General features: G+C 38.3%; 1 protein-coding gene across 5 annotated transcripts; it reads left to right on the top strand.

Moving 5' to 3' along the window:
• Nucleotides 1-1451: 1451 nt before the first annotated feature.
• LOC132123596 (ARF GTPase-activating protein GIT1-like) lies at nucleotides 1452-25438 on the top strand. Of its 5 annotated transcripts, none has more exons than XM_059534336.1 (21): nucleotides 1453-1965; nucleotides 5043-5176; nucleotides 5256-5368; nucleotides 6228-6333; nucleotides 6620-6706; nucleotides 7127-7257; nucleotides 7633-7727; nucleotides 8089-8131; nucleotides 8567-8593; nucleotides 9176-9224; nucleotides 10188-10260; nucleotides 10772-10869; nucleotides 13189-13300; nucleotides 13467-13594; nucleotides 16775-16927; nucleotides 18555-18836; nucleotides 21398-21475; nucleotides 21567-21646; nucleotides 22485-22652; nucleotides 22784-22847; nucleotides 22935-25438. In XM_059534336.1, exons 1-21 carry the CDS (start codon nucleotides 1914-1916, stop codon nucleotides 23148-23150), a joined length of 2289 nt encoding a protein of 762 aa, XP_059390319.1. In that variant the 5' UTR covers nucleotides 1453-1913; the 3' UTR covers nucleotides 23151-25438. The 5 variants fall into 5 exon arrangements, with proteins under 5 accessions (XP_059390324.1, XP_059390319.1, XP_059390320.1 ...); XM_059534337.1 differs by having other exon boundaries at nucleotides 22488-22652; XM_059534341.1 differs by lacking the exon at nucleotides 18555-18836 and having other exon boundaries at nucleotides 1452-1965; nucleotides 22488-22652.
• Nucleotides 25439-25497: the final 59 nt, after the last annotated feature.

The following is a 25497-nucleotide window of genomic DNA, read 5'->3' on the forward strand; positions in this document are numbered from 1 at the left end:
CAGTTGAGAATTAAATCTCTAATAAATCATGAATTGTTAGTCATGACTCGCGCGCTCTCCGCGCCTCCGCCAAACGGTTTGGATCAGACTCAGAGTAATCAATGCGAGAAAGAGAGAGAGAGAGAGACTATGGAAGCGTACAGCTGGAGCAGAGAAGCAGAACTCCTGTTCAGGGTTTCAGGTCAGTTTCATCTGTAAAGATGCTTTTTTTTTGTCTTTGTTTTTTTATTTATTTAATCAAGCAGCAGCACGTTGCTCATCAGTCATCACTCAAAATACTATATAAGGGACATAATTATTATCTGTTGTAATGTTACAGTAGTAATTTAGCTGAAAAAATTCAGATTTTTTTTATAGGTTTAGGGGGAGCTACGACAGACAACAACACAACCCTTACGAAAATTAACATTTTAATATTTAACTATAAATCCAGAGAAAATGGTTACTATTGTTTAACTGTGATAACCATAAATGTAAAATTATTTTACAAATGTATTTATTTAAAAATAAATACAAATCCATTTGCAAAAAAAAAAAAAAAAAATTACTCAAGGTTATTTTACTTTTATATAGGCTAATAAAAGCATGGTTAATTTTTGTAAGGGAAAAATATGGATTATATATAGGATTTTTCTATAAAGATATTGTAGTATTGTAGAGTATTGTATTGTAAAGTATAGTTTTGTTCAATCTTGAGTATTAAAGTCATGAGAGAGATGGATAACAGGGCAAAATAAAGAAACTGAAGAGAAAATTGGAAGTGAAGGTGCAGTTCAGGAGAGAACTTTTAATTATTTTGCATGTCCCCAAATTAAAGATTTAAAATAGATAAAAAATAGTTTTGTCCATGAATTTGTTTGTATGAGTTTGAATTTTCCAGTCTGATTTTTTTTCCCAGTCCGCCCCTCCTGTAAATTAATGGCAAAGACATGGTTTCATTTACTACACATAGGCCTACTGAAGCTTGCAGTGTTTTCAACCTCTGCCGCCTCAGTATATGAGTACACGAGCACATGAACATAATTTCTAGAACTGCTCTGTGTCACTTCATGTGCATTTTACTTATTTTGAGAAAACTATCATCATATACAAAGAGACAGCAGTTTAAAAAAAACACCAATGTTTAGGATTTTATTACACAGAATACGTCACATGCTTATTAGATAACTGTATTTAAGTTGATGTATATGCTTTTATTTATTATTCTTTAATTTTCACAAATTTACAAAAGTAATCAAAAAGTACTCAAAAGTAATTAGTTACATTACTTTAATAAAGTAATTGAAAAAGTTACACTACTATTACATTTTAAACAGGGTAACTTGTAATCTGTAACCTATTACATTTCCAAAGTAACCTTCCCAACACTGACTGGTGGGCATGACTGCATGGTCCCTCTGCTCTGTCTGCCCCCGCCTGTGCACTAACGACGGAGCAAGAGAGAGAAGCGATAGAGCGAGAGACAGACGTCAGAGAGAGGGATACTATGCAGCCCGCAAAACAGAAGTGTATAGGGTAGAGGGTGATGTAAATAAACCGCGCACTGTATCCATACTTTTCTTATTCCCACCCCCTTTTACCCAAGACAGAGACGGGCTTGGATAATGATTCGGGAGGAAAAGATTTGGGGACGCCCAAAATTAAATTATCTGATAACGTAAGGGACCTTCTGAAAAAAACCCGATTAATTTTAAGTTATCGTAAAGTCCTTGTAACGGCAAGGCAAAAAGACACCGCTGCAAAAAAAAAAGGTCGGAGAGAGAGAAGGACCGGCAGTGCTGGGGAGCTCGTCGCCGGCTTCCGGACATTCGGGGCGGCATTGAAACCGCAGACGTCGCTCCTGGGGGAAAGCAAGCTAAAAAACCTTCAGTATTGGACTAAAATCTCTGGAATTTATAGATTTTGTTTCAGCGATGTCCAGGAAAGTCCAAAGAAGCGAGGTGTGCGCCGACTGCAGTGCACCAGGTAAGGCTGAGATTTATGGATTGAGGCGTTGTTGCGAGCTATCGGACTCGGTCGAGCGCGGCGGCTAGCGATCGAACACCAAGCCCGCGCGTGCGCACGAATGCTCGGTTAAGCACATCAGGAAAATGGCCGAAAATTAAGGCCGATATCGCGGCCCACCAAATCAGCTAATTCAGACCTTCTCTAATTTTAGCACTGGGCCTATCTGCGATTTATAATACAACTGGACGATGGTTGTCCATAAAATAAATAATTTACCAAAATTCTGTGACTATGAATTTGAGCTGCTTATTGCAGCTTTGCCACCGTGGCTGAAGTTATATCCGATGCTTGTTGTTAGCACACATCATAAGCCAGTTTGAGGAGCCTGCGAGGTGCTGTCAGTTAAAAGTAACACATTTACACTATACGCAGGCGCTTTTATATAAGCATTTTGTAGTGACAGCAAATTATGTTGATTTAAAAGTAAGTTGTTAATGCATATTAAGTACAAAACGAGCTCTGTATAGAACAATATTAACTGACAGTAGCTAGACTAGTTTGCTATAAGTAGCCTGCGGACTCTCGTCTTACTCCCTTGCCTGTAACGTTAACTGTTATTCAAATAAAATACTTTTCTGTGTGTACAGTTTGTAAATGCTTTATGGCTACTAAGAGTAATAGTTCAGTTTGTCCAGTACAATTTTTAAAATGTAGTTAATCTAAATTTGGGCTGAGACAAGTTAGCTAACTAGCATTAGCAGGTTGACAGGACACATCAAACTCTTGACTGTCTTTACTTGTGTTTGTGCACATATCTTTGCTTCTTTATATCATTTTTGTGGGTAGACATTGTTTAGTGACACATTTCCTGAATGTTTATTTGTTTATCAATGTGTTTTGTTTATTTCTTGTACCATATGTTGTTTAAAAGTATAATAGATATTTATATTGTATATATTTTTCAGCAGGAATATTTTTTTGTATCCTGTTGCATAATGCTGAAAGATTCATTAATTCATTTGTTATTATTCTCATAGTTTTTCCTTTCTGAAAAAAAAAAAGAAATAATAAAAAAATGTTTAAAGCAGCCTAAACTGGTTTACTGGTCTTCGCTGTTTTAAGATGGTCTTCCTGTTTGGCCAAGCTGTTGTGTAGTTGATCTTCAACTTGGTATCTCAGCGTGACCAGCTGAAAAGTTCCCCAAAACCGTCTAAAACCAGCCAACAGACCAGTATGACCAGACTGGGACACAGATAAAAACCTCAGACCAGCTTTATGCTGGCTTGAGCTGTTTTTAGCACAGATGGCCTTCATAAAATGATCAGTACAGTATTTCTACTATGATTATGAGCAACATGCAGAAATTATAGCTGGCGGAAAATATATCTATCTAGATTGCTACATAGTTGATTATAGGTTTGAGTTGTTCAAATCTATTTCTAGTCCCATCACACATGCCCTTGGGCGGGGCACAATTTCCTGAATTCTACAGAGAAAAAAGTTGGTGTTGCATTTATATTTTAAATAATGCAGAACTTTCCATGTTTGTCTGGCTTTTCTTAGCCATTTGTCCCAAAATGCATTGCTCAGTACGTTTACCAGCAAGTTAGGACATCATAACGCCTTCAGTTGTTTACAAAACATATTTCTGATGCCGCTCAGCTGTGCCGTCACTTTAAGCCACCCTTGGCCTTGCTCACTTTGCCTCACCGTCCCCATGGGGGAGACCGAGGGGTGGTATGGGGGGCATGCCAGCTGCTTCCTCATCCACAGCTGCTCTCTCTGCAGGAATGAATGTGTATATGGGAGTGTGTCTTGTTTTGGACAGTTTAGTTCTGTTTCACCTCAGCTATCATGCTTGAAGATCGGCCGCAAGTGCTGTCACCAGTGGCCCTGGCTGATGACTCCACATCTGAGGGCTTGTGTGTCTTTTTTTTGCAATCCTCACATGCTCTGTGTCCTTGTGTTGGCCTGTCTGCGGTGCTAATAGAGCTTGTCATTTTCGTGTTTGACATTTTGTAGGAATGTAGGTAATGTTGAGTGTGTCGGAAGGTGAGGAACTGATGACTGAGAGGAGGAAGAGGAGGGGTACAGATGGATACATTCTAGTAAATGTATTATGGGTATGAATGAACATGTGGAAGATCTTCAATTGCATGTCTTTGGTGGTTTCAAGCACTTATAGGAAGGACGAGCGTGTTTGAGGTGTCATATTGTGTTTGCATTCATACGGGAAATCAATAATCATGTTATGACACTTTTTACATCAGTGCAGCGTAATCTTCCTCTTGCTCTAATCGTATCAAAACCCCACTTACTAAGATTCTGTGGATGAGATTATGTGCTTGAAGTATTGTGGGTACTGGTTTAATTTTAGCCAGATCCTGAGGGCCTGTGGCAGCCAGAGGCACACTTCTGTCACATTGTGACTTAGTCATTTTTCTGTTTACCTGAATGTCACCTTGTTCCTAACTGCACTTGTACCCTGTTTGATATGAGGAGAGCTCTTTGCCCGAGATGAGCTCATTCAGAGCAGGGCAAGATGATGACAATTCATTTTTTGCAGCATGTTTGTATGTCAGAAAGAAATATTTATGTAAATCCAATAAACATTATGATTTCACATCCTTAAAGTTTGTAATTTGAAATAATAGCTGGAAATTATACAGTTATTGTTTAAAAAATGACCACTATATATTCATAAATTCACATTTGCTGGCCAAATAATGTTGTTTGTTTATCATTTTTAACAATTCTTACTGTTGCTTCTAACACTAAGACAAATCTTTCTCACAAATTCTACAACCTCTTTTGTTGTCCAGCGAGACTTTACTTTGGCAACATTTTATATCAGCAGAATCGTTTACAACGGTGTTCAATTATAGCACCAAAAACCAAACTGATGTAGGAGCAGATCCAGGACTATAGAAACATAAAGACAGTTTTTGTGATCAGTCTAAGCCAAACCAGTCAGTCTTTCCACTTCCTGTCCTTATGTGTATTTTTTCCTTGTTATAAAAATCAAAAGAAATTGTTACTGCCACAAGGTAAAAAAAAAAAAAAAAAAAGACTTGTACATCATCATGTATTTTCAGACCCGGGCTGGAGCAGTATAAACCGAGGGGTTCTGATCTGCGATGAGTGCTGTTCTGTGCACCGGAGCCTGGGCCGTCACATTTCCATCGTCAAACACCTGCGACACAGCGGCTGGCCTCCTTCCCTTCTGCAGGTAACTAAAGAGCCTCTCACACACACATTTTTCAGTTTCCTTAGGATTATAGCCTAATACATACATGTTTGCCTCTCAGATGGTGCAGACTCTGGCCAGTAATGGAGCAAACTCGATCTGGGAACACTCTCTGCTGGATCCAGCACAAGTTCAGAGTGGGCGCAGGAAACCGAACCCACAGGATAAAGTCCAGTAAGCCATCTCATAAACCATTCATGCATCATGCATATACCAGAATGTCAGAATGAAAAAACAGAAGACTGGGGGTTTAATTCTGGTTTTATTGGTCTGTGCAGTATATAATTGTTCTCAAGGAGCTCCATGTAATATCAGACTGCTGAGGCAAGACTAGCAAATCTGCTCACTCAGAAGAAATGAAGGGAGGTTTTAAAAAGTAAAATACAGAGTAATTAAAAAGTAATTTGTCAGGGCAGTTGCGCAGTTTGCAAAGTCTCATTTACAAATCATAAGCTCATGCAGGTGACGAAAGTTTAAGGAATTTCCTGTGCCATCTTCATTGCACCTGTAATTAAAAGGTAAATATCATTAGTAAATGTATTCAAATGCCTAATTACTTTATTAATATTCATCTAAGCAGTTGTACAATGACACCCAAGGGACACCACATCTTCCAAACTTTCTCTTAAAGTCTTTGAAAGTGTATCTTGAAATATTTAATTTTTTTTTATATTTTATGTATTAAAAAAAAAATTATCTTTGTATTTGTAACAAACAGCAAACAAACACTACTAATTTTTTTTCAATTTCCTATATATGTAATATGAATACAATTACAGACCCTATTTATTTGAAGAAAGTCTAAAAACTTTAGGCATCTACTACTATTCCAGATCTTTAAAAGATGATTTGCTTGGATTGATTTAGATTGCGAGTGTCCCTTACATCAGAGAAGGAGCCATTGTTTTATATAAACAGTTGTGACTGTGTCGATGTAGGCAGGACTGTTAAGCAGGCATTCCATTTTATATTGATTCCTTGATTTTGAAATTGATCTCCATTCATTTCTGTGTTTGAATATTTCACCCCACAGCCCCACTAAGTCAGAGTTCATTCGCGCCAAGTACCAGATGTTAGCCTTCGTCCACAAGCTGCCCTGCCGTGATGATGATGGGGTCACTACGAAGGACCTCAGCAAGGTTAGACCTCCCAAAGGCATCACCTCCAACTCTTTATCTCAGTCTCTTCCCTTTCACTCTCATCACGTTCTCCTCCTTGGCCTCTCTCTGCTCCCCACTGTCTGTGACCTTGCAGGAGGGCCCTTAAAATGACACCCCGCTAGTGAATAAATGTGCCTCTCTCAGTGCTATTGAATGGCCCTAATGAGAGGATGTGCTGGAGGTCTGCTCTCTTTCTGTGTCTTTCATGCTGGGTCCCTCTCTTTTTCTCTCATGCACTCACTTATTCTTTTGTTCTTGCTTGCAGCAACTCCACTCAAGTGTGAGGACAGGAAGTCTGGAGACGTGTTTACGGCTGCTGTCACTGGGGGCACAAGCCAACTTCTTTCACCCGGTAAGATCTGCCATCTCGCATGGTTCTCTCTTTGTTCTGTCAGTTTTTCTGCATCATAAATAAAATAGATACTATGATTGCTATATTGTTAGATATCAATTTTTTTATTGTCGGAACTGAGGACGTTTCTGTGTATACCTTTGAACTTTGTTTTCCGACTGTTTATGACATCCGATTTTTACAAATCTGAAACAAATCCTAAATACTTTCCAAACCAAAATATTTATATTTCTGTTCTTTCTTAATTCTAATGTTATTACTGTGGCAAACAATATAGACTGTCTAAAAAAAGCAAAAAAAAAACCAAACAGATGGTGTTATTACCTGTGAAACAACAGTGAAGACAGTCAGTCCGAAAGACTGTATTTGAAAACAGTAGAGTGAGCAGCGCCTGTCACACACCTGATGTTCGCTCCACAGGAAAAGGGCACGACCCCTCTACATGTGGCTGCCAAAGCAGGGCAGGTTCTGCAGGCCGAACTGCTGGTGGTGTATGGAGCGGATCCAGGAGCTCCAGATATCAATGGCCGCACACCCATAGACTATGCTCGGTAAATATAAAACACAAGAGCTCACTAGACCCTCAGCACTGATCGATTTAATCTGTCTATCTGACATTCTATCACTCTGTCGGTCATTCTGTTTCTTTGTTTGTCATTCTATCGCTATGTCTATCTATTTATCTGTATGTCTGTCATTTTAGCACTCTGTTTTTTTGTTATATCTCTGTTGGCCTTATTTTCTACCGCTCTATGTCTGTCTGTCTGTACTCCTATTGCTCTGTCTGTCTGTTGTTTTATAGTTCTGTCACTCTGATGTTCCACTGCTCTGTCTGTCTGCCTTTCTATTACTCTATTTGTACGTCTAGCTAATGTTTTTGAAAGGATCTAGAGTCTTTAGTTTGTAATGTGACTTTCTTCTTGCAGGCAAGCAGGTCACGTGGAGCTTGCCGAGCGTTTGGTAGAGTGTCAGTATGAGCTCACAGACAGACTTGCCTTCTATCTGTGTGGACGTCGCCCAGGTGAGCTCAGAGTATAATTCAAATTGTTGCTTCTTAGATGTCCAAATTGCAAAGAGTGTTGATAAACAGGTTTATAGTGCATTTCTAACATTTTTCTGCTGAGTGTAGTGTGCTTTCCACACAAAAATAGACTCTAGGCACTGAAACTCTTATTACAACTAAGCTTCTGCTGTGAGGCTTACACATGCAGTGTGAATACTGTAACCTGATAATATGGGCGTCAAAATAAATATGTCCTAGATCTGTCTATGTGTGTGTGTGTGTGTGTGTGTGTGTGTGTGTGTGTGTGTGAAACTGACCAATCTGTCCTCCCAATTGAGGACATTTCAACACTGTTTTTCTTGTGTCTGTGTCTTTGCAGATCACAAGAACGGTCATTATATCATCCCTCAGATGGCAGACAGGTATATTGTTTGTCTTTATGAGTGTTTTTGCATGTGTCTGATTCGTAATAGAACAAATATTGTGTATAAATATTGAAGCTCATCAGTGCAGTTTTATTTATTTCCTGTCCCTCAAGTCTTTTCCTTATCGCTGCCCACATAGGGTAAATACAGTGTACTAAGATCAGTTTTCAGCGGGTGAATTTGTGCGTGCTGGCCAGCAGGTTGCGCCACAAGGTCAATTTGTTTGCATTAGGACAGAGAGTGTCCTCAACCTCTTTAGCGCTGACTACCTCAAATGCACCACAGCTGAATGACCTTTACTGACCTGTCCAGGAGTGTTGATGTGGGGTCTATCCCTTTTCGTTCTTTCTCTATCTGTCTGTATTCTGCTCACTTTTCGGTCCCGCTCACTCGTTCTCTGTTCTCTCCATCTTGCTGCGCTTTTGGAGGCAGAGCTCGCCCTAAGTGCCCGACGCAGAGGTATCTCTCTCTTCTCATCCCCCTCTCCATAAACCCTGCTTTCTCTTTTTTCTCACATGGCCATCATCTGGGAGTGGGTGACTAGAGGGATGAGGCAGAAAACACATTTAGAGGAGCCTGAAAACACTATTTTTATTCAGTATCCCGTGATTTTCCATTCCATCAAGTCAATATACAATCAAAATATACCTTTTTTACTTGAATACATATTCCTTGTCATATTGTGTACATTTCGGTGCATGTTATTATTCATTGTTCCACCTCAGAAACAAATTTCCTTTCTGCTGATGTCATCTAGGCCACACCACAGCGGACGTTTGAATGGAAATAGTTGTAAGCTCACATTTAGGTCATAATGTTCTAGTATGGATCACAATCCAATCAGTTCCCAATGAATTAATAGAAGTAAAACAACTGTTCCTCCTCATCTTTTCTGGCTGCCCGTGTCCCATCCCTTATGCCCCACTTCATCCATCCATTCATCCACCTCTCTTTTTTCCTCTCTCCTCATCTTTCTCTGTCTGCATGACGCCAGCATCCTTTTATTCTTGTGTCTGTGTCTGTGTCTTTGTCTTTGCGTAGCCTGGACCTCTCTGAACTGGCCAAGGCAGCCAAGAAGAAGCTTCAAGCGGTGAGTGATGCAGGTTAATGAGCTGCTACAGAGATTTATGGGAATTTGAGTTTTTAGACAGGCACAACACAATAAAGCAACAAGCGATAAAAGCTTTTCCATGTAAAGCCCAAAGTATACTTCAGTTTGATTTGAATGGTGCGTATCTTCTAACCCCCTGACACAAGCACTTGTCAACACGGCCGTCTTGTTTTTTTTGTTTGTTTCTTTTAAAACTGTAAAACTACGGGCCGGTCAGTGTCGCCCATCTGTGCTGATGATGAAAATTACATTACATGCACTATAGACATACCCTTAGCATAGCGAAATATACTTTAGGCTTAAAGTCCAAAGTCTGTCAAACAGAAGTTGTGACTGTATTTACTTTAGAGTAAAATGGAATACTGGATGAATGACGGATTAATTGTTATCCACTAGTAATATGCACTAACAAACAGGGTTGATTTTGACTTGAATTCCAAGTTTTTGCCTTAACCAGTTCCATCAAGTAAACAGGACATTTTATTGGACATTTTATTTGTAGTTTTTGTATTATTGTGCTGCGACGCTCTGCCCACACTAAAATCTCATTGGTCTAAAATTTAGTTCTATATATTAAATATAAAATGGTTTTTATTGACTATGATTGTGTTGCATCCCACACGGTTTTTTATTTCAGTGTGTCCATATGAATTACTTGTCACAGGAATTCTGGTTAGGCTCTTTTCTTGAGAGGTTTGAGACGAGTATGTTTGATAAACTCATCAAATGCTTAGAAATTCAGTAGATAAATTTAGCAGATGATTCAAATTCGCTTAGTTTGCATTTAATCTTTATTTTGTGCCTTGTTGGAGCATGTTGCTTAGTTTTGTCCTCCTGTTCTGTGCGTGCGCTCAGTTTTTGCTGTGATTTTGTGTTTTTTTCCCCCCCTCTTTGTCTGAATTTTAATGCGACATACTGTTGTGTGTGTGTGTGTGGAAGCAGTTAAATAACCGTTTGTTCGAGGAGCTGGCTATGGATGTGTACGATGAAGTGGACCGTAGAGAGAATGATGCAGGTAAGACTCAAACTCCCCATCTGTTCCTGTCCCAACGTTCCCTGATTGTCATTCTTTCTGTAAAGTAGTTCTGGAGCAGTCCGGATGCGTGTGGACAGTTGAATCCGTGTCCGTGGAGACACAGTGATCAGTGTGTTGTATAAACACTGACTATAGAAGGACTTGAGCAGTGCAGTCAGCTTGTAGAGAAGGGAGGGAGAGAGAGAGACGGCAAATGGAAAGGAGGGTGAAAGGGAGCGAGAGCGAGGGAGTGCCGCAGGAATTCTCTCCTCCTCCTCTCTCTCTTTACTCCCGTTGCTGGTTGTAGAGGAGAAGAGATAGCATGCTGGGTGGCAGACTGGGATTCTGATGGTAAGCGGGGCTGGGAGCGAGGCAGGGGGCCAAACACACACATAAACACAAACCGAACAGGAGGGGTAAATGCAAACTCTCTGAAACCTCAGGGCTACGACATCGGATTCTGTTTCTTTATACTTGTCTTGTTTATATATGTCCATTCTGTTTCTCTCAGTGTGGCTCACAACTCAAAACCACAGTACACTTGTGACGGAACGGAGTGCTGTCCCCTTCTTACCTGTCAACCCTGAATACTCAGCGACACGCAACCAGGTAACACAGCATTTTAGAGGATGTGTTTGAAGTATGTTTGGGAGGAGGTTTTCTGCTCCTGCTGCCCATTTGTGTAAGGGCCCGTCACTTCCATGCAGGCCTGTTTTTGATGGAGGCACAAAGGAGAGATGATATCTGGGGTGCAGACGACATGGGGCTAAAAATAGACATTTAGTGGTTATGCAAACGTCTGAGGCTCAGGTTTGGGTGGCAAATCAACGAATGGATGATTTCCAGCTGCGTAACTGCTGCAGACGCACAGTGGCTCCCTCCTCCTCAGCGTTTCCACTGGCATCCTCGCATGACCCTGTCTGTACCACTGCTTGAAATAGTTCTTTTATACAGCCAGACCACTAAGTGCGTTTACTCAAGGGTACGTTTCCTGCGGGCTGATTGGCCAGGCTGGGAATTTCCTGTTCTTTTGTGTATACATGAGGTTTTGAGACATGGAAACAGATGATGGGAGGAGGGACACATACACCCAGTGGTCAAGAGTTGGAACAGTGAACTGTAGATGTGGCAGTGTTTTTCAGTATTTAGCATGTCCAAGTCGCCTCTACCAGAACGGACAGTTCTGTAAAAGCATATGTATCGCAGAGTGACTAAGTGATTAAATAAAACTTGACGAACAGTCAGACAAGAATCCTGCAGATCTCCACAGAAAAGCTCTCCTGTAAAAAGATTTCCTGTACAGAAATCATTCATAAAATTCTACATATTCCCACATTTTTGTGTTTATAAAATATTTAGGCTATTTTTAAATATTTTTTTCTCCTAAAAAGTGTATAGCACTCTTTAGCCTAGAACAAGTTTGACAACGTTTTGGTTTAAATTAGATTTTTTTCCCCCACCAAAATCTGAGTAAAAATGTGAAATAATTCAGTAAATTTAGTTAGGGTCTGTTTATAATTGCATTAATTATTTCTAAAAACACATTAATGATGGTTCATAAAATTTGGGATTAGTAATGTTATTTAAAGTTAAAGACTTGTCTAATTTATTTGATTAGAAATACAATTAAAACAGTAATATTATTGAAATTTAAAGTGCTTTCTATTTTATAGTATAATAATGTATTGTAAATGTATATGTAAAACAATGTATTTTGATATTACTTTTATTATTTTAACATTTTTTAGTATATACAGTACAGACCAAAAGTTTGGACACACCTTCTCATTCAAAGAGTTTTCTTTATTTTCATGACTATGAAAATTGTAGATTCACACTGAAGGCATCAAAACTATGAATTAACACATGTGGAATTATATATGGATTTATATACATAACAAAAAAGTGTGAAACTGAAAATATGTCATATTCTAGGTTCTTCAAAGTAGCCACCTTTTGCTTTGATTACTGCTTTGCACACTCTTGGCATTCTCTTGATGAGCTTCAAGAGGTAGTCACCTGAAATGGTCTTCCAACAGTCTTGAAGGAGTTCCCCGAGAGATGCTTAGCACTTGTTGGCCCTTTTGCCTTCTGTCTGCGGTCCAGCTCACCCCTAAACCATCTCGATTGGGTTCAGGTCCGGTGACTGTGGAGGCCAGGTCATCTGGCGCAGCACCCCATCACTCTTCTTCTTGGTCAAATAGCCCTTGATGCCTTCAGTGTGACTCTACAATTTTCATAGTCATGAAAATAAAGAAAACTCTTTGAATGAGAAGGTGTGTCCAAACTATTGGTCTGTACTGTATATTTAGTGGTAAATCGATAAAAAAAAACAGAATTAATTGCACTTTTTTTTTTCTTCTGAAATTAATCACGATTAATCCCACTAGCATTAAAAAAAATTATTTACTTTTATATTGCAATAATTTCATATTCAATCTTCAAATTACTGTAGAAACTACATAAAGACAGTATATTTTTAATATTTGTTTAATGGCATCTTTTTTAATAACTGAAGGCCAGCATCACTGATACTAGTACCGATGTCTTTATGAAATAGTTTTTTTTTAATATGATTAACCAGCTGGTCCCTGTGATAACTGCGTTAAATATTTTGAACACGTTGAACTGAAAAAATGATTGGCCTGCATTAACGCAGCACTATATATCTTTAGTGTCATGTGATCCTTCAGAAATCATTCTGTCATGCTGATTTGATGAAACACTACTTCTTATTAAATTTTTACAAAAGATTTAAAATTTTTGTAGATACTTTTTTTTCAGAATTCTTTTATGAATAGAAAGTTCACGTTCATTTATTATTCTAAAAGCTTTTCTGAAACAATGTAAAACGTTTTACTGTCAATTTAATTAATCTTTTTCTATAAATAATAAATGCATATATGTATATCTTTTTGTCATTGGTAGGGGCGTCAGAAATTAGCTCGCTTTAACGCACGGGAGTTCGCCACCCTCATTATCGACATTCTCAGTGATGCCAAGCGACGGCAGCATGGAAAAGGCCTGACAAGCCCCACAGGTGAGACGGCCACATTGCATTTGTCAAACTTACAGGTTTTAGTGAAATATCAATAATACAGCTTCAGCAAAGCTGGATATAGCCAAGCCAATGCAGTTTTTGAGACTCTCAATGCCTCCCCATATTAATGATCTTATCTTTCATTTTTTTGGTTATTGTTTTTCAGACCCGCTGGATCTGAGTCAGGTGGATGATGACCAACACGATTATGACAGCGTAGCATCTGATGAAGACACAGACAGCGAGCTAACTGCACAGAATAACAACAACACACAGCGCAACAACCGGGCCAAGGTGAGCTCATCTAAACTCTTACTCGCTCACTGGGTGATTCCCTGAGGAAAATATACTCCACCTAATCCTAATTACGAGTTGTCTGAGGTTGAAGATTTGTGCTCATCCATGCAGACTTCTATCATTCTTAATAATGAAATCATTTGATTGAGTTGGAGAACATCTTAAAACCTTTGGAGAAACAAGTTCAGATATTTATCTGAATCTTAAGAAATGTTTAATTTCTTGTATTGTAGGTTAGGCCTTGGTAGATGTTGATAATGGTTTTGCCAAACCTGCAGATTAGTATATTCAGTAGTACAGAAGCCAGTGTTGTCATGTCCCAGCATGCACCACTGGAAGAGCAGTAAAAGCAGCCCTACCTCATATTTGCAGAATGACATAATCCCTTTTTCAAGGCTGTGATCAGTGAAACCATTGTTCTGCAGCTGAAGACAGGCTGCTGTGTCTGAGCATGCTCACTCCATATTCAGGAAGTCACATGGCTGAGTGTAGAAGAGCAAAAAAGTAAACCCCATATTCTTCACTGTCTGGTTGAGGAATGTGGGGTTTAACACCTTCTCAAGTAGCACTGCTGTTTGTCATATTGTACAGTTATTAATTTAATTAGACATGCACTGAGCAACTGACCAGGGACTGCAATTAGCCGAACAGCAAGAACTGTTTTGTGTCTCTGAGCAACACACAGCCCTGTTTTACTGAATGAATCCACGTTTTTTTTTGAATGAATCGAGTGAGTCAATGATTCACTAACCTGTTTCATATAGAAACGTATCATTGCTTTTTTCCCAACATTTATTATTTGTATGTGCAAATAATTATTTAAAACATTAGTCTTATAAAATTGTATTTGCAATTTTATGGTGTAAATTAAATTATGGCACCTCTCAGCTTCATCAAACAGTCTGTGTAAATAAATCTAATACCACCTTAGATGCGCTTCTGTGTTTCCTGCAGTTTGTCGATACTGTTTTCATTTGAATGGTAACAATTATACAGTTTCTTGTTATTGTAACTGAATTAATTGAAACAATCTAAGAATTTGATGTAAAATATGACACATTTAATAACTTAGGATTTGTAATACTTTATAAATTATTTTATGTAAATATATATATATATATATAATTTATAAATTTTTTTTGCATTGGAAAAAAATAGATTTTATTTGTATATGCTGTCAATTATTATCTCTAATGAAAATTTAATTTTACATTACCTATTCAGTATGCTTTATAATAATGTTCATTCAAATATACATATGGACATCACTAATGCTTACAATTATGATACGTGCTGTTAGTTTTCTAAGAGACTGAACTTATTGAATACTATTTTTGCATATATCATAGACTTTTAGTGGGATTTTTTTGACTTTCACATTTCTGTTCAAAAGCTTTACAAATATTAAAATAAAGTACAGTCATGGCCAAAAGTTTTGAGAATTACATAAATATTAGTTTTCAAAAAGTTTGCTGCTAAACTGCTTTTAGATCTTTGTTTCAGTTGTTTCTGTGATGTACTGAAATATAATTACAAGCACTTCATATGTTTCAAAGGCTTTTATCAACAATTACATGACATTTATGCAAAGAGTCAGTATTTGCAGTGTTGGCCCTTCTTTTTCAGGACCTCTGCAATTCGACTGGGCATGCTCTCAATCAACTTCTGGGCCAAATCCTGACTGATAGCAACCCATTCTTTCATAATCACTTCTTGGAGTTTGTCAGAATTAGTGGGTTTTTGTTTGTCCACCCGCCTCTTGAGGATTGACCACAAGTTCTCAATGGGATTAAGATCTGGGGAGTTTCCAGGCCATGGACCCAAAATTTCAACATTCTGATCCCCGAGCCACTTAGTTATCACTTTTGCCTTATGGCACGGTGCTCCATCGTGCTGGAAAATGCATTGTTCTTCACCAATCTGTTGTTGGAATGTTGGAAGATGTTGCTGTTGGAGGGTGTTTTGGTACCATTCTTTATTTATGGCTTTGTTTTTGGGCAGAATTGTGAGTGAGCCCACTCCCTTGGATGAGAAGCAACCCCACACATGAATGGTGTCAGGATGCTTTACTGTTGGCATGACACAGGACTGATGGTAGCGCTCACCTTTTCTTCTCCGGACAAGCCTTTTTCCAGATGCCCCAAACAATCGGAAATGGGCTTCATCTGAGAATATGACTTTGCCCCAGTCCTCAGCAGTCCATTCACTATACTTTCTGCAGAAGATCAATCTGTCCCTGATGTTTTTTTTTTGGAGAGAAGTGGCTTCTTTGCTGCCCTTCTTGACACCAGGCCATCTTCCAAAAGTCTTGGCCTCACTGTGCGTGCAGATGCGCTCACACCTGCCTGCTGCCATTCCTGAGCAAGCTCTGCACTGGTGGCACTTCGATCCCGCAGCTGAATCCTCTTTAGGAGACGATCCTGGCGCTTGCTGGACTTTCTTGGACGCCCTGAAGCCTTCTTTACAAGAATTGAACCTCTTTCCTTGAAGTTCTTGATGATCCTATAAATTGTTGATTTAGGTGCAATCTTAGTAGCCACAATATCCTTGCCTGTGAAGCCATTTTTATGCAACGCAATGATGGCTGCACACGTTTCTTTGCAGGTCACCATGGTTAACAATGGAAGAACAATGATTTCAAGCATCACCCTCCTTTTAACATGTCAAGTCTGCCATTCTAACCCAATCAGCCTGACATAATGATCTCCAGCCTTGTGCTCGTCAACATTCTCACCTGAGTTAACAAGACGATTACTGAAATGATCTCAGCAGGTCCTTTAATGACAGCAATGAAATGCAGTGGAAAGGTTTTTTTGGGATTAAGTTAATTTTCATGGCAAAGAAGGACTATGCAATTCATCTGATCACTCTTCATAACATTCTGGAGTATATGCAAATTGCTATTATAAAAACTTAAGCAGCAACTTTTCCAATTTCCAATATTTATGTAATTCTCAAAACTTTTGGCCACGACTGTACAGTAATAATGTTAAATATTATTACAGTTTAAAATAATTGTTTTATTTTAATGTGTCATTTATTCTTTTAATGGCAAAGCTGAATTTTTTCTTGTTGTTGTATGTACATTTTTTTTTTACTGTCATTTTGATTATTTTGCTGTTTATTGTTAATTAAGAGTATATTGTGATTTGATTGGTGATACGTGTTGTTGATCAGAGCATGGACTCGTCAGACCTGTCAGATGGGCCAATCACACTACAGGAATATCTGGATGTGAAGAAAGCATTGGCCTCCTCAGAGGCCAAAGTTCAGCAGCTCATGAAGGTCAACAACAACCTGAGTGAGGAGCTGCGGAGGCTTCAGAAGGAGGTACACCCATCTACTGTATTAAAACAACGTACCTTTTTTTTTTTACATTGATAATTTCACACTGATAGAAATTAAATACTGCCATAAACTACAGTTCACCATTACACAAACTGATACCAAACCAAACCATTATAAACGGTGCTTTTCAAAAGTTTGGGGTCGCTAAGATTTTAAAAAAGAGATCTCTTTTGCTCACCAAAGCTGAATTTATTTGATCAAAAATACAATTAAAAAAATTATAACAAATTGAAATTAGTTTTTCTTTTTTATCAAATGTAATTTATTTTAATGACTTTAATGACAAAGGGACATTTTCAGCAGGCATTACTCCAGCCTACAGTGTCAAATGTTCCCTCAGAAATCATTTTAATATGCTTATTTGCTGCTCAAGAAACATTTAAACACCATCAAAGTTAAAAACACTTTTGCTGCTTCATATTTATTTGGATACATTTTTACAGGTTTCTCTGATGAAAATAACATTCAAAAGATTAGGTTTTATTTGAAATTGAAATAAATAAAAATAATAATTACTTTAAAAAAGCCCCAAACTAGGGACTGTTGCAGTGAAGGAATTTCTCTTGCGGTGATTTTGAGGGGCTCAGGAGCGTGATCTGCAGTATTTTCACCATATATGTGACCCTGGACCACAAAACCAGTCTTAAGTTGCTGGGGTATATTTTTAACAATAGCCATAAATACATTGTATGGGACAAAATTATTGATTTTTCTTTTATGCCAAAAATCATTAGGATATTAAGTATCCATGAAGATATTTTGTACATTTCCCACTGTAAATATATTAAAACTTAATTTTTGATTAGCAGTATGCATTGCTAAGAACTTAATTTGGACAACTTTAAAGGCAATTTTCTCAGTATTTCGATTTTCTTGCACCCTTAGATTCCAGATTAGTTGCATATTGGCCAAATATTGTCCGATCCTAACAATTGGTTTGGTACCTGAATTGTCCTATTCAGAAATCAATGAAACCAAATCTAAATAGAGCATTGAAACAGGAAGTGAAGTTAACAGAAGAGAATGACAAAATAACAGTCAACATAACAGAGCATTTACCTGACCATAAGATTGTTGGGCTATGGTTAGCTTATATCTATAACAGTTAGTTCTGATTCTCAGATGTGACTGGACAAGAGAGACGTAAACCTGTCTGTTCAGGCTTGTTAAGTGCAAATCTACCGAACTTCTGTACAAATCAGCAGGGTACACATTATGTTATCATTAGTAACTTATTTAAAATTCGGTACACTTGAACAAAGTGTACAATAAGAAGGGGCGTAACCTTACGAAAAAAGAAAACACAAATATTATGGTTGCTGCGGTTCTTGCATGGCTTGTCAATAGTGCAATATTGCGATATTGTGGTTTTCGCGACAGTCCTACCCCAAACTTTTAAATAGAACTGTAGATATCTTATACCATGTACCACTGAGAATGAAGCCCCCCTCCTTGTTCAGACAAGCTTGAACTTCCTGTCCATCAGAACAACCCCATTTTATCAGCCCCAGCATGACATAACCATCCACACTACAACTGTTGTTTTTTTTTGGTACTTGTGTTTGTGTGTGTGTGTGTGACTCCCATTGATGCCCCTCCATCCCTGTAGATCACGCGGATGCAGACGGAGAACAGCGCGCTGCAGGGGGCCCAGGCTGGGGCCGGGGGTGCTCTGACTGGGGGTGGTGGCCCAGGGCTGTGGCCTGGTGGGGTAAGGGGTACGGGCGGTAGCGGAAGGGTAGGTGGAGGCTCCAGCCTAAATGCACCCTCATCTGCCCCCCTCCGCCGGGATAGACAAGCCTTTTCTATGTATGAGCCTGTGGGGACCACCCCCAAACCTCTCACCCCAGCCCTAGACCCCCTGACGGGCCGCCTGCAGCCTCTCAGTCCCGTAAGTGTGAGCATTAGTGTCCGGTCTGATCTTTTTAAACTTCCTTTTCCTGTCGGGCTCTCTTTCTCCCTCTGCTTACCTGAGCCCACACTGGTGTGCTGCTGCTTACTCACTGCTCTCTAACGCCACCTTATGGCCAAACAGGAGCACTTCCTGCCCTGATAACACTTTTCTTTTTCTAGATATTGGCTGTCTTTCCAAACTCAGTGTGCTGCCTAAATCAACAGCATTTTTTAGCATCATGGGTCTCTTATACACCTGGGTAGGGTTGCACCAGCCATTCGTAAGTTCTTACTTAAATTAGAACATCAAGTCCACACTAGAAGCTTAGTAACTACTAGCTAGTTTGTAAGTAAATCTGTACATTATTTGGTTGCACCAGTTGTTTGTAAGGCAGCTAGCTAGTAGCTTGTAAGCTCTCCGTAATGCATAAAGTAATGCATAGTTGCATGATATGATTTTTACCCTAAATGATCCAGTAGAAGACTTCAAATATGCAAGAAGAACTTGTTTAAATGCAGTGAATTTCAATTTATTCTTCATTCTAACTTCTTTTGTCTCACGTTACTTATGGTAAAAATAAGTTTCCATTAAAAATGATAATTAACATTATGACATATAGGGAAGCTAGTTTTGTATGTATGTAAATAACATTCAGAAACTGTAATTGAAATACAAGGATCAATAAATAGTGAAAGAAAGAAAAAAAACATTAGAAATGCCATTTATTTATTATTACTGAATTCGTATGACATTCGCAGTACAGACCATAGCACACAGAGGCACGCTGTAGATGGGGTGTTCAAAAAGCGTTAAAAAAGAAACAAAGTACGTTTATTTACATATTTTTCTTTCTTACTAAGTGTAATGGTGCATACATTTTTTTTTTTTTTAAGTTGTAACTTAGTGCCAATTAACGTCAAAACTAAGCTAAGTTGTATCTTGCATACAGCTGGTGCAACCAACCCCTGGTATCAACAGCTTTTTCACATTATTTGATCATAAGTTATCTGTGCTAATTGTGAATATCTAACCCAATCTCATGAAAGTGCATATACCGTATTTTTCGGACTATAAGCCGCACCTGAGTATAAGTCGCATCAGTCCAAAAATACATCATGATGAGGAAAAAAACATATATAAGTCGCACTGGACTATAAATCGCATTTATTTAGAACCAAGAGAAAACATTACCGTCTACAGCCGCGAGAGGGCGCTCTTTTTTTATTGTAGACTACAGGAGCACTGAGCAGCATAGAGCGCCCTCTCGCGGCTGTAGACGGTAATGTTTTCTCTTGGTTCAGGTCTCTTAGTTCATTTCTCTTGGTTCATGTCAAATTAATTTTGATAAATAAGTCGCACCTGACTATAAGTCGCAGGACCAGCCAAACTATGAAAAAAAGTGTGACTTATAGTCTGGAAAATACGGTAAATAGTACATCAAATAAAAATGAAAACTTGTGGTATTGATAAGCAAAAATGGACTTTGGCGTGCATATACTACGCGATGGATAGGTTTAGGGTTGTGGGGTAGATGCGTATCATGTATACACGAAACTGCGTAATATATGCATGCCAAACACATGTGTTTCATATGCACGCCAAAGTCAATTTTTGCTTATCAATACCAATATCAATAAGTTTTTTGTTTTATTTGGCGTACTATTTATACACATTTTCTGTGACTGGGCTTGAATATCTTAAGTACACCTATCTAATTTCATAAACTACTCCAAAATTTATTTGCATTTGTACTTTTATTTCTGCCTCTTTTTTTACTTAATTTTTTGCATATTCACTTTTATTCATTTATTTTTTATTAGCTATCAACATTAATTTAATTTTGAGAGAGTATTATAATTATTATTATTAACTTTTTTTAAATGCTTTAGCTTTTTAGTCTGGAATGTGTAGAGAACTGATTTATTGGTTACCTGATTAGTGAAACTCAAAGAAGTTGATCTGCATGGCACACATCAACTGCTTAATGAACTGATTTCTCATAGTGTGCAGTGAATTGTGCTGCTCCCAACAGATGAGAAATCATCCTCCGTTTTTGGATATTCATAGATCTGTAGGATGTATTTTAATATCTTTTGAATGCCTTGTTTTGATTTGCTTTAATGCTTTTGCAATTATGCAAATATGCCATGTTTTGATTATACAATATCCCATTTTTGGGTCATTGCTGGCAGTGTGGTGTAGACTAATTTTGTTTTATTAGTCTTGGTTAATGTATTTGGGATGCACCTTTGTGCCTGATTTATTAACTGGACTTTTTAATTTGTGTCTATTCTTAGTGTTTTAGTTCAGAGAAGAGGATGTTATTGCACTGTTAATTCAGTTTTGCTTTTGAGCTCAATGTAGAATCTTGCTGTTGAAAACCTCTACACTAACAGAATTACAGTCTTTAGTATAACAGTTTTGCTGCAGATTGCCTTAAATCTAACAGTCCTGTGCAGATGTGACTATCAAAAGCTGCTTCTTTCCTCTCCATCCTCTTCCTGCTGACTGTATGTTAGCTTTTCTCCTCCTGTTAATCTCATTCTGCTCATGTTCAGGTGCGAAAGGGTGCTCCTGCAGGTCCCACCCCCTACGGAGGAGCACACCTGTCAGCCTCCACTGACGGCCGATATCATGTGAGAGCCTCTTTCCATTCGTATCTACACTGACATGCGAGTTACAGACTGTGATGTGTATCAGACCTCTGCTCGTTTTTGTCTTGTCCAGCCTCTAAAAGCAGGAGAGAAATATGGGAGCGGAACTGATAGTGACTATGACAACTCTCAAACATACGATGTCTCCTTTGGGTGAGTGCTAACGTTAAACTACCGTAAAAAAATTTGTGGAGAGATGTTTGTAGTATTTCATTTGTAATGAGAAGAGTAATAAAAAAAGTAATACAAATCAACGTGTGTACTGTCTTAAGACATTAAGACAGAAATATATTGCTATTGTAGTATTGTTATATTTTTAATATATGAATATAATTATTTTTATGAATTTCATTTTTTTTATTTTAACATGTATATATTGTATGAATTTATATATTAATATTTTTATTTCAATGTTAGATTTTCTTACAGCACAGATGTAATATATTTATCTTCTTAGAAATAAGATACTATATAATATGCCATATGATGTTATTGCAAACTAATTGTATAATAATTGGATATTAAAATAAGTAATATTACAAAAATATATTTTATGATTTTTTGTATTATTTTACAGTTACTATATATATATATATATGTGTGTGTGTGTGTGTGTGTGTGTGTGTGTGTGTGTGTGTGTATCTAAAATTCTTTCATTGTACTTTTAATAAAAATGTTCCACACAGAGTACATTATATTGCAATATTATAGTAGTAATATATTTTTTTGCTTTTTAATATTATTCTACCATATAATATGCAGTATAATTTTGTTATTAATGAATTATTAGCTAATAGTTATTATAATAAATATCATACTTTTTTATTTTACTCTATAATATCTAAAAATATATACTGGTATTTATTTTAATTATTTGTAATAACTTAGACCTTAAAAACACACAGACAATAAATGTATTTCTTTTAGATTGTAAGTTTAAAGGTTTAATTGTGTGTTCATTATTTTTGTTCTTTCGTTTTCTTTTATGTAGTAGTGTGGGACGCAGCAGTGAGGAGGACAGCAGGGGGGATGTGGAAGACACCGAGGGTGAGCCGGACCCCACGCTGCCCTGCACAGAGGACGTCATCCTCAAAACCGAGCAGGTCACCAAGAACATTCAGGAGCTCCTGAGAGCTGCACAGGAGTTTAAACATGACAGGTATGATGGACTGTTACTCCTCAAGCTGAATGCAAAATCATTTTGCTACAGTTAATAGAAACAAACTATTATGGAAAGTTAACAAATATCTACTTGGGAAAATCTTGAAAGAAATCTGTCTTTGGTTGCAGTTTTGTGCCCTGCTCGGAGAAGATCCACTTAGCTGTGACTGAAATGGCCTCGCTTTTTCCAAGGGTAAATAAATGCATCTTATTGTGATACATTGCCTCAAGATATTCAACCAGACACATTAAATCTATCTGTTCTGTCTGTTGCTCTCAGAGACCAGCGCTAGATGCAGTTCGTTCTTCCTTGAAGCTCCTGGCGGCCAGTGCGTCCCGCCTGCAGGTGGAGTGTCGTAAAGCGGCGCCCTCCGACTCATCGGCCACGACGGTGGACTACCAGCTCCTCACCCAGCAGGTCATCCAGTGCGCCTACGACATTGCCAAAGCTGCCAAGCAGCTGGTCACCATCACCACCCGAGAGAAAAAACAGTGACCCCCCGGCACACTGGGGTCCACCGGGCAGGGGCAAAGACTGAGAAACAGGAGAAAAGAACAAGACACTAAGTAAAACTGATGGCTGGGAATCGTTGGTCAGGTAGATGGAAAAAAGAGGGGAAAAGAAATGGTGTTGAAGCTAGCTGTGGCACTCGGACGCAGAGATGTCAAATGCTTAGGAGAAGCCGAATGGAGCGGCCTACTTTTCCTTCCACTCCTTTTCTTCTCTTATTTCAGTATGTCAGGAGGATCTTCTTTCATCTAAACACTACACAGACAGACCCACAATTCAGTGCTGATGGTCTGTTAGCGCATGGGAGGCTATTTTTTTCTTTTTGTGAAACACACAAGCACTGCTCAGAGAACCAGAAACGTTCCTCCTAAATCATTTTTCCTCTCTTTCTGTGTCTTTCAATTGATTTAGTGTTTTTAAATGCCGCTTTTCTTGGAACAAATGTACTGAATTTAAAAAACAACACTGGAGTTATTTTAATGATTATGACTTATGTTTTGTATTATTGTTACAATTATTGATGTCTTCTGTTGATTTTTGTTTCATTTAGTTTTGGTGGAAATCACACAGCTTTGTGAACATTGACAGGGGTGAACAATAACCTGTGAAAACTAACCAGAACACTCCCGTCCTCCAGTGGTAGAAGCACTGGTTCACTCACAGTGTTTTACTCGGTATACTAAAAAAATGTTTGTCGGAGTACTAGCCAAAGGAGCAGAGGGGAGTGATGACACTACAGTTGCGGATCCCTCTTTTTTTGTCTTCAAGCACAAAGACGGCGTTTGGGGTTGATGTACAGAAAAGTTTTGCCAGGTCTCACCCTGGTTCATCTCATCTCAATCCCTACATTAGTGGGTTTCGGTATCAGAACAGTGCGAATGTGTTAGCACAATCATCACATTGTCTTTAGCTTATTAAGTTAGGACAAAACCATCACTTTAGCACAACATGTTGATTTTCTGCACATAATCGAATGGCCTTTTTCGTCAGTTTAGTGGAGTTTTCACTTCAGGACCAGGCTTTTTGTGTGTGTGGTGGTTGTTTGTTTTCCTTTAGAGAATATTTGATTGCTTTGTTCTTTATAATTCATGTTTTTTTTGTATCAAGCATATGTGTAGTTAATGGTTATTAATGTAAGAAGACCCTTATTATGTTCTATAAGCTACAAGCATGTGAATGTTGATGGTTGAAGATGACCACTATCAATGTTCTCATCACTAACATTTTACATACAGTCACAGGGAAAACACGTCACGTCGGTGATCGTCCGTCTGCCTCAACAGGACCAGTGAAGTCACATTTTGTGGCACCAGTCAGGGCGATCGGGCTCACTTTTGAAAATTGTGGGAAATGACTCCCTCTCTATGTTGATGTTCATGGGAGAGGAGTCGAACTGAAGCTTCCAGTACGTATGCACGCGTAGATGAACATCTGTGTGTGCGAGCGCGATCAAACCAAGTTTTTGTTGTAGTTACTTTGCATTTTAGATGTCATGCTACGAGCCTTAAACTTCCTGTTGTTTTCCATATCAGTTTTACCCACCAGCCTTTTAAGTTAAGCCATTTTTTTCTTTCTTGCCTTTTGTTTCTTTAACTTGGGGAATGGGATAATGTTAGCATCCCCTGTTAACGTATCAAAAAGATTGTCTGAAAATCTCTGATCATTGCCTTTGCACATCTGCTAGACTGACTTTAATCAGTAATTTAATCATGTGACTGGCGTCTCGCTCTTCCACGCTACAAGCACATAGTGAGTAAAACAGTGAATGCTTCCCCCCAGATTGTTAGTTTTCCACTAAATATGACCAGATGGTTTACTGTGGTAATGACTTGGGAGAAAGAGCCTGGGCCATTATTTAATAAGCACTAAATTCAGAGAGATATCTGAGAAAGGAAGTCATTGCACACATACTATATGTCCAACTCTCAATCTGATTCCTTTTGAGTAGTTTGTAGATTTTCCCAGCCATCCTGCTGCAGATGCATACTTTGCTCACATAATGCACCGGTGAAATTATTTTTAAATAGATTAATGCCACAAACACACACACACACACACACACACTTCCATGATCAGTCATACTGGCTGCACTATACTTGTTATGACTGTTCTTTATCACATGGTTTTTACATGAGAGATTAACTGATGGGAGAAACTTGTTTAGCAGAAGCTACCTGTAAAATATTGAAATTAACTAAAAGACTAAGCAAAACCATTTAAATCGTAATAAAGACTCATAAGCTGTACATTTGTAATAAATTAAAGAAAAAGTTCATTGTCTTCTGTGAGTCGTTCTTTGGTATTTTACCTTTATATGGAGGTACATCAGTAG

Source organism: Carassius carassius, chromosome 41 (genome assembly GCF_963082965.1).
Source record: "Carassius carassius chromosome 41, fCarCar2.1, whole genome shotgun sequence".
Classification (NCBI taxonomy): domain Eukaryota; kingdom Metazoa; phylum Chordata; class Actinopteri; order Cypriniformes; family Cyprinidae; genus Carassius; species Carassius carassius.

Bases quoted from the DNA above. Each gene is read 5' to 3' on its own strand.
- LOC132123596 (XM_059534336.1), top strand. From the start codon at position 1,914: ATGTCCAGGAAAGTCCAAAGAAGCGAGGTGTGCGCCGACTGCAGTGCA. The intron at 5,177-5,255 runs GTAACTAAAGAG...TTTGCCTCTCAG, and splicing joins GGCCTCCTTCCCTTCTGCAG to ATGGTGCAGACTCTGGCCAG. The intron at 5,369-6,227 runs GTAAGCCATCTC...TTCACCCCACAG, and splicing joins AACCCACAGGATAAAGTCCA to CCCCACTAAGTCAGAGTTCA.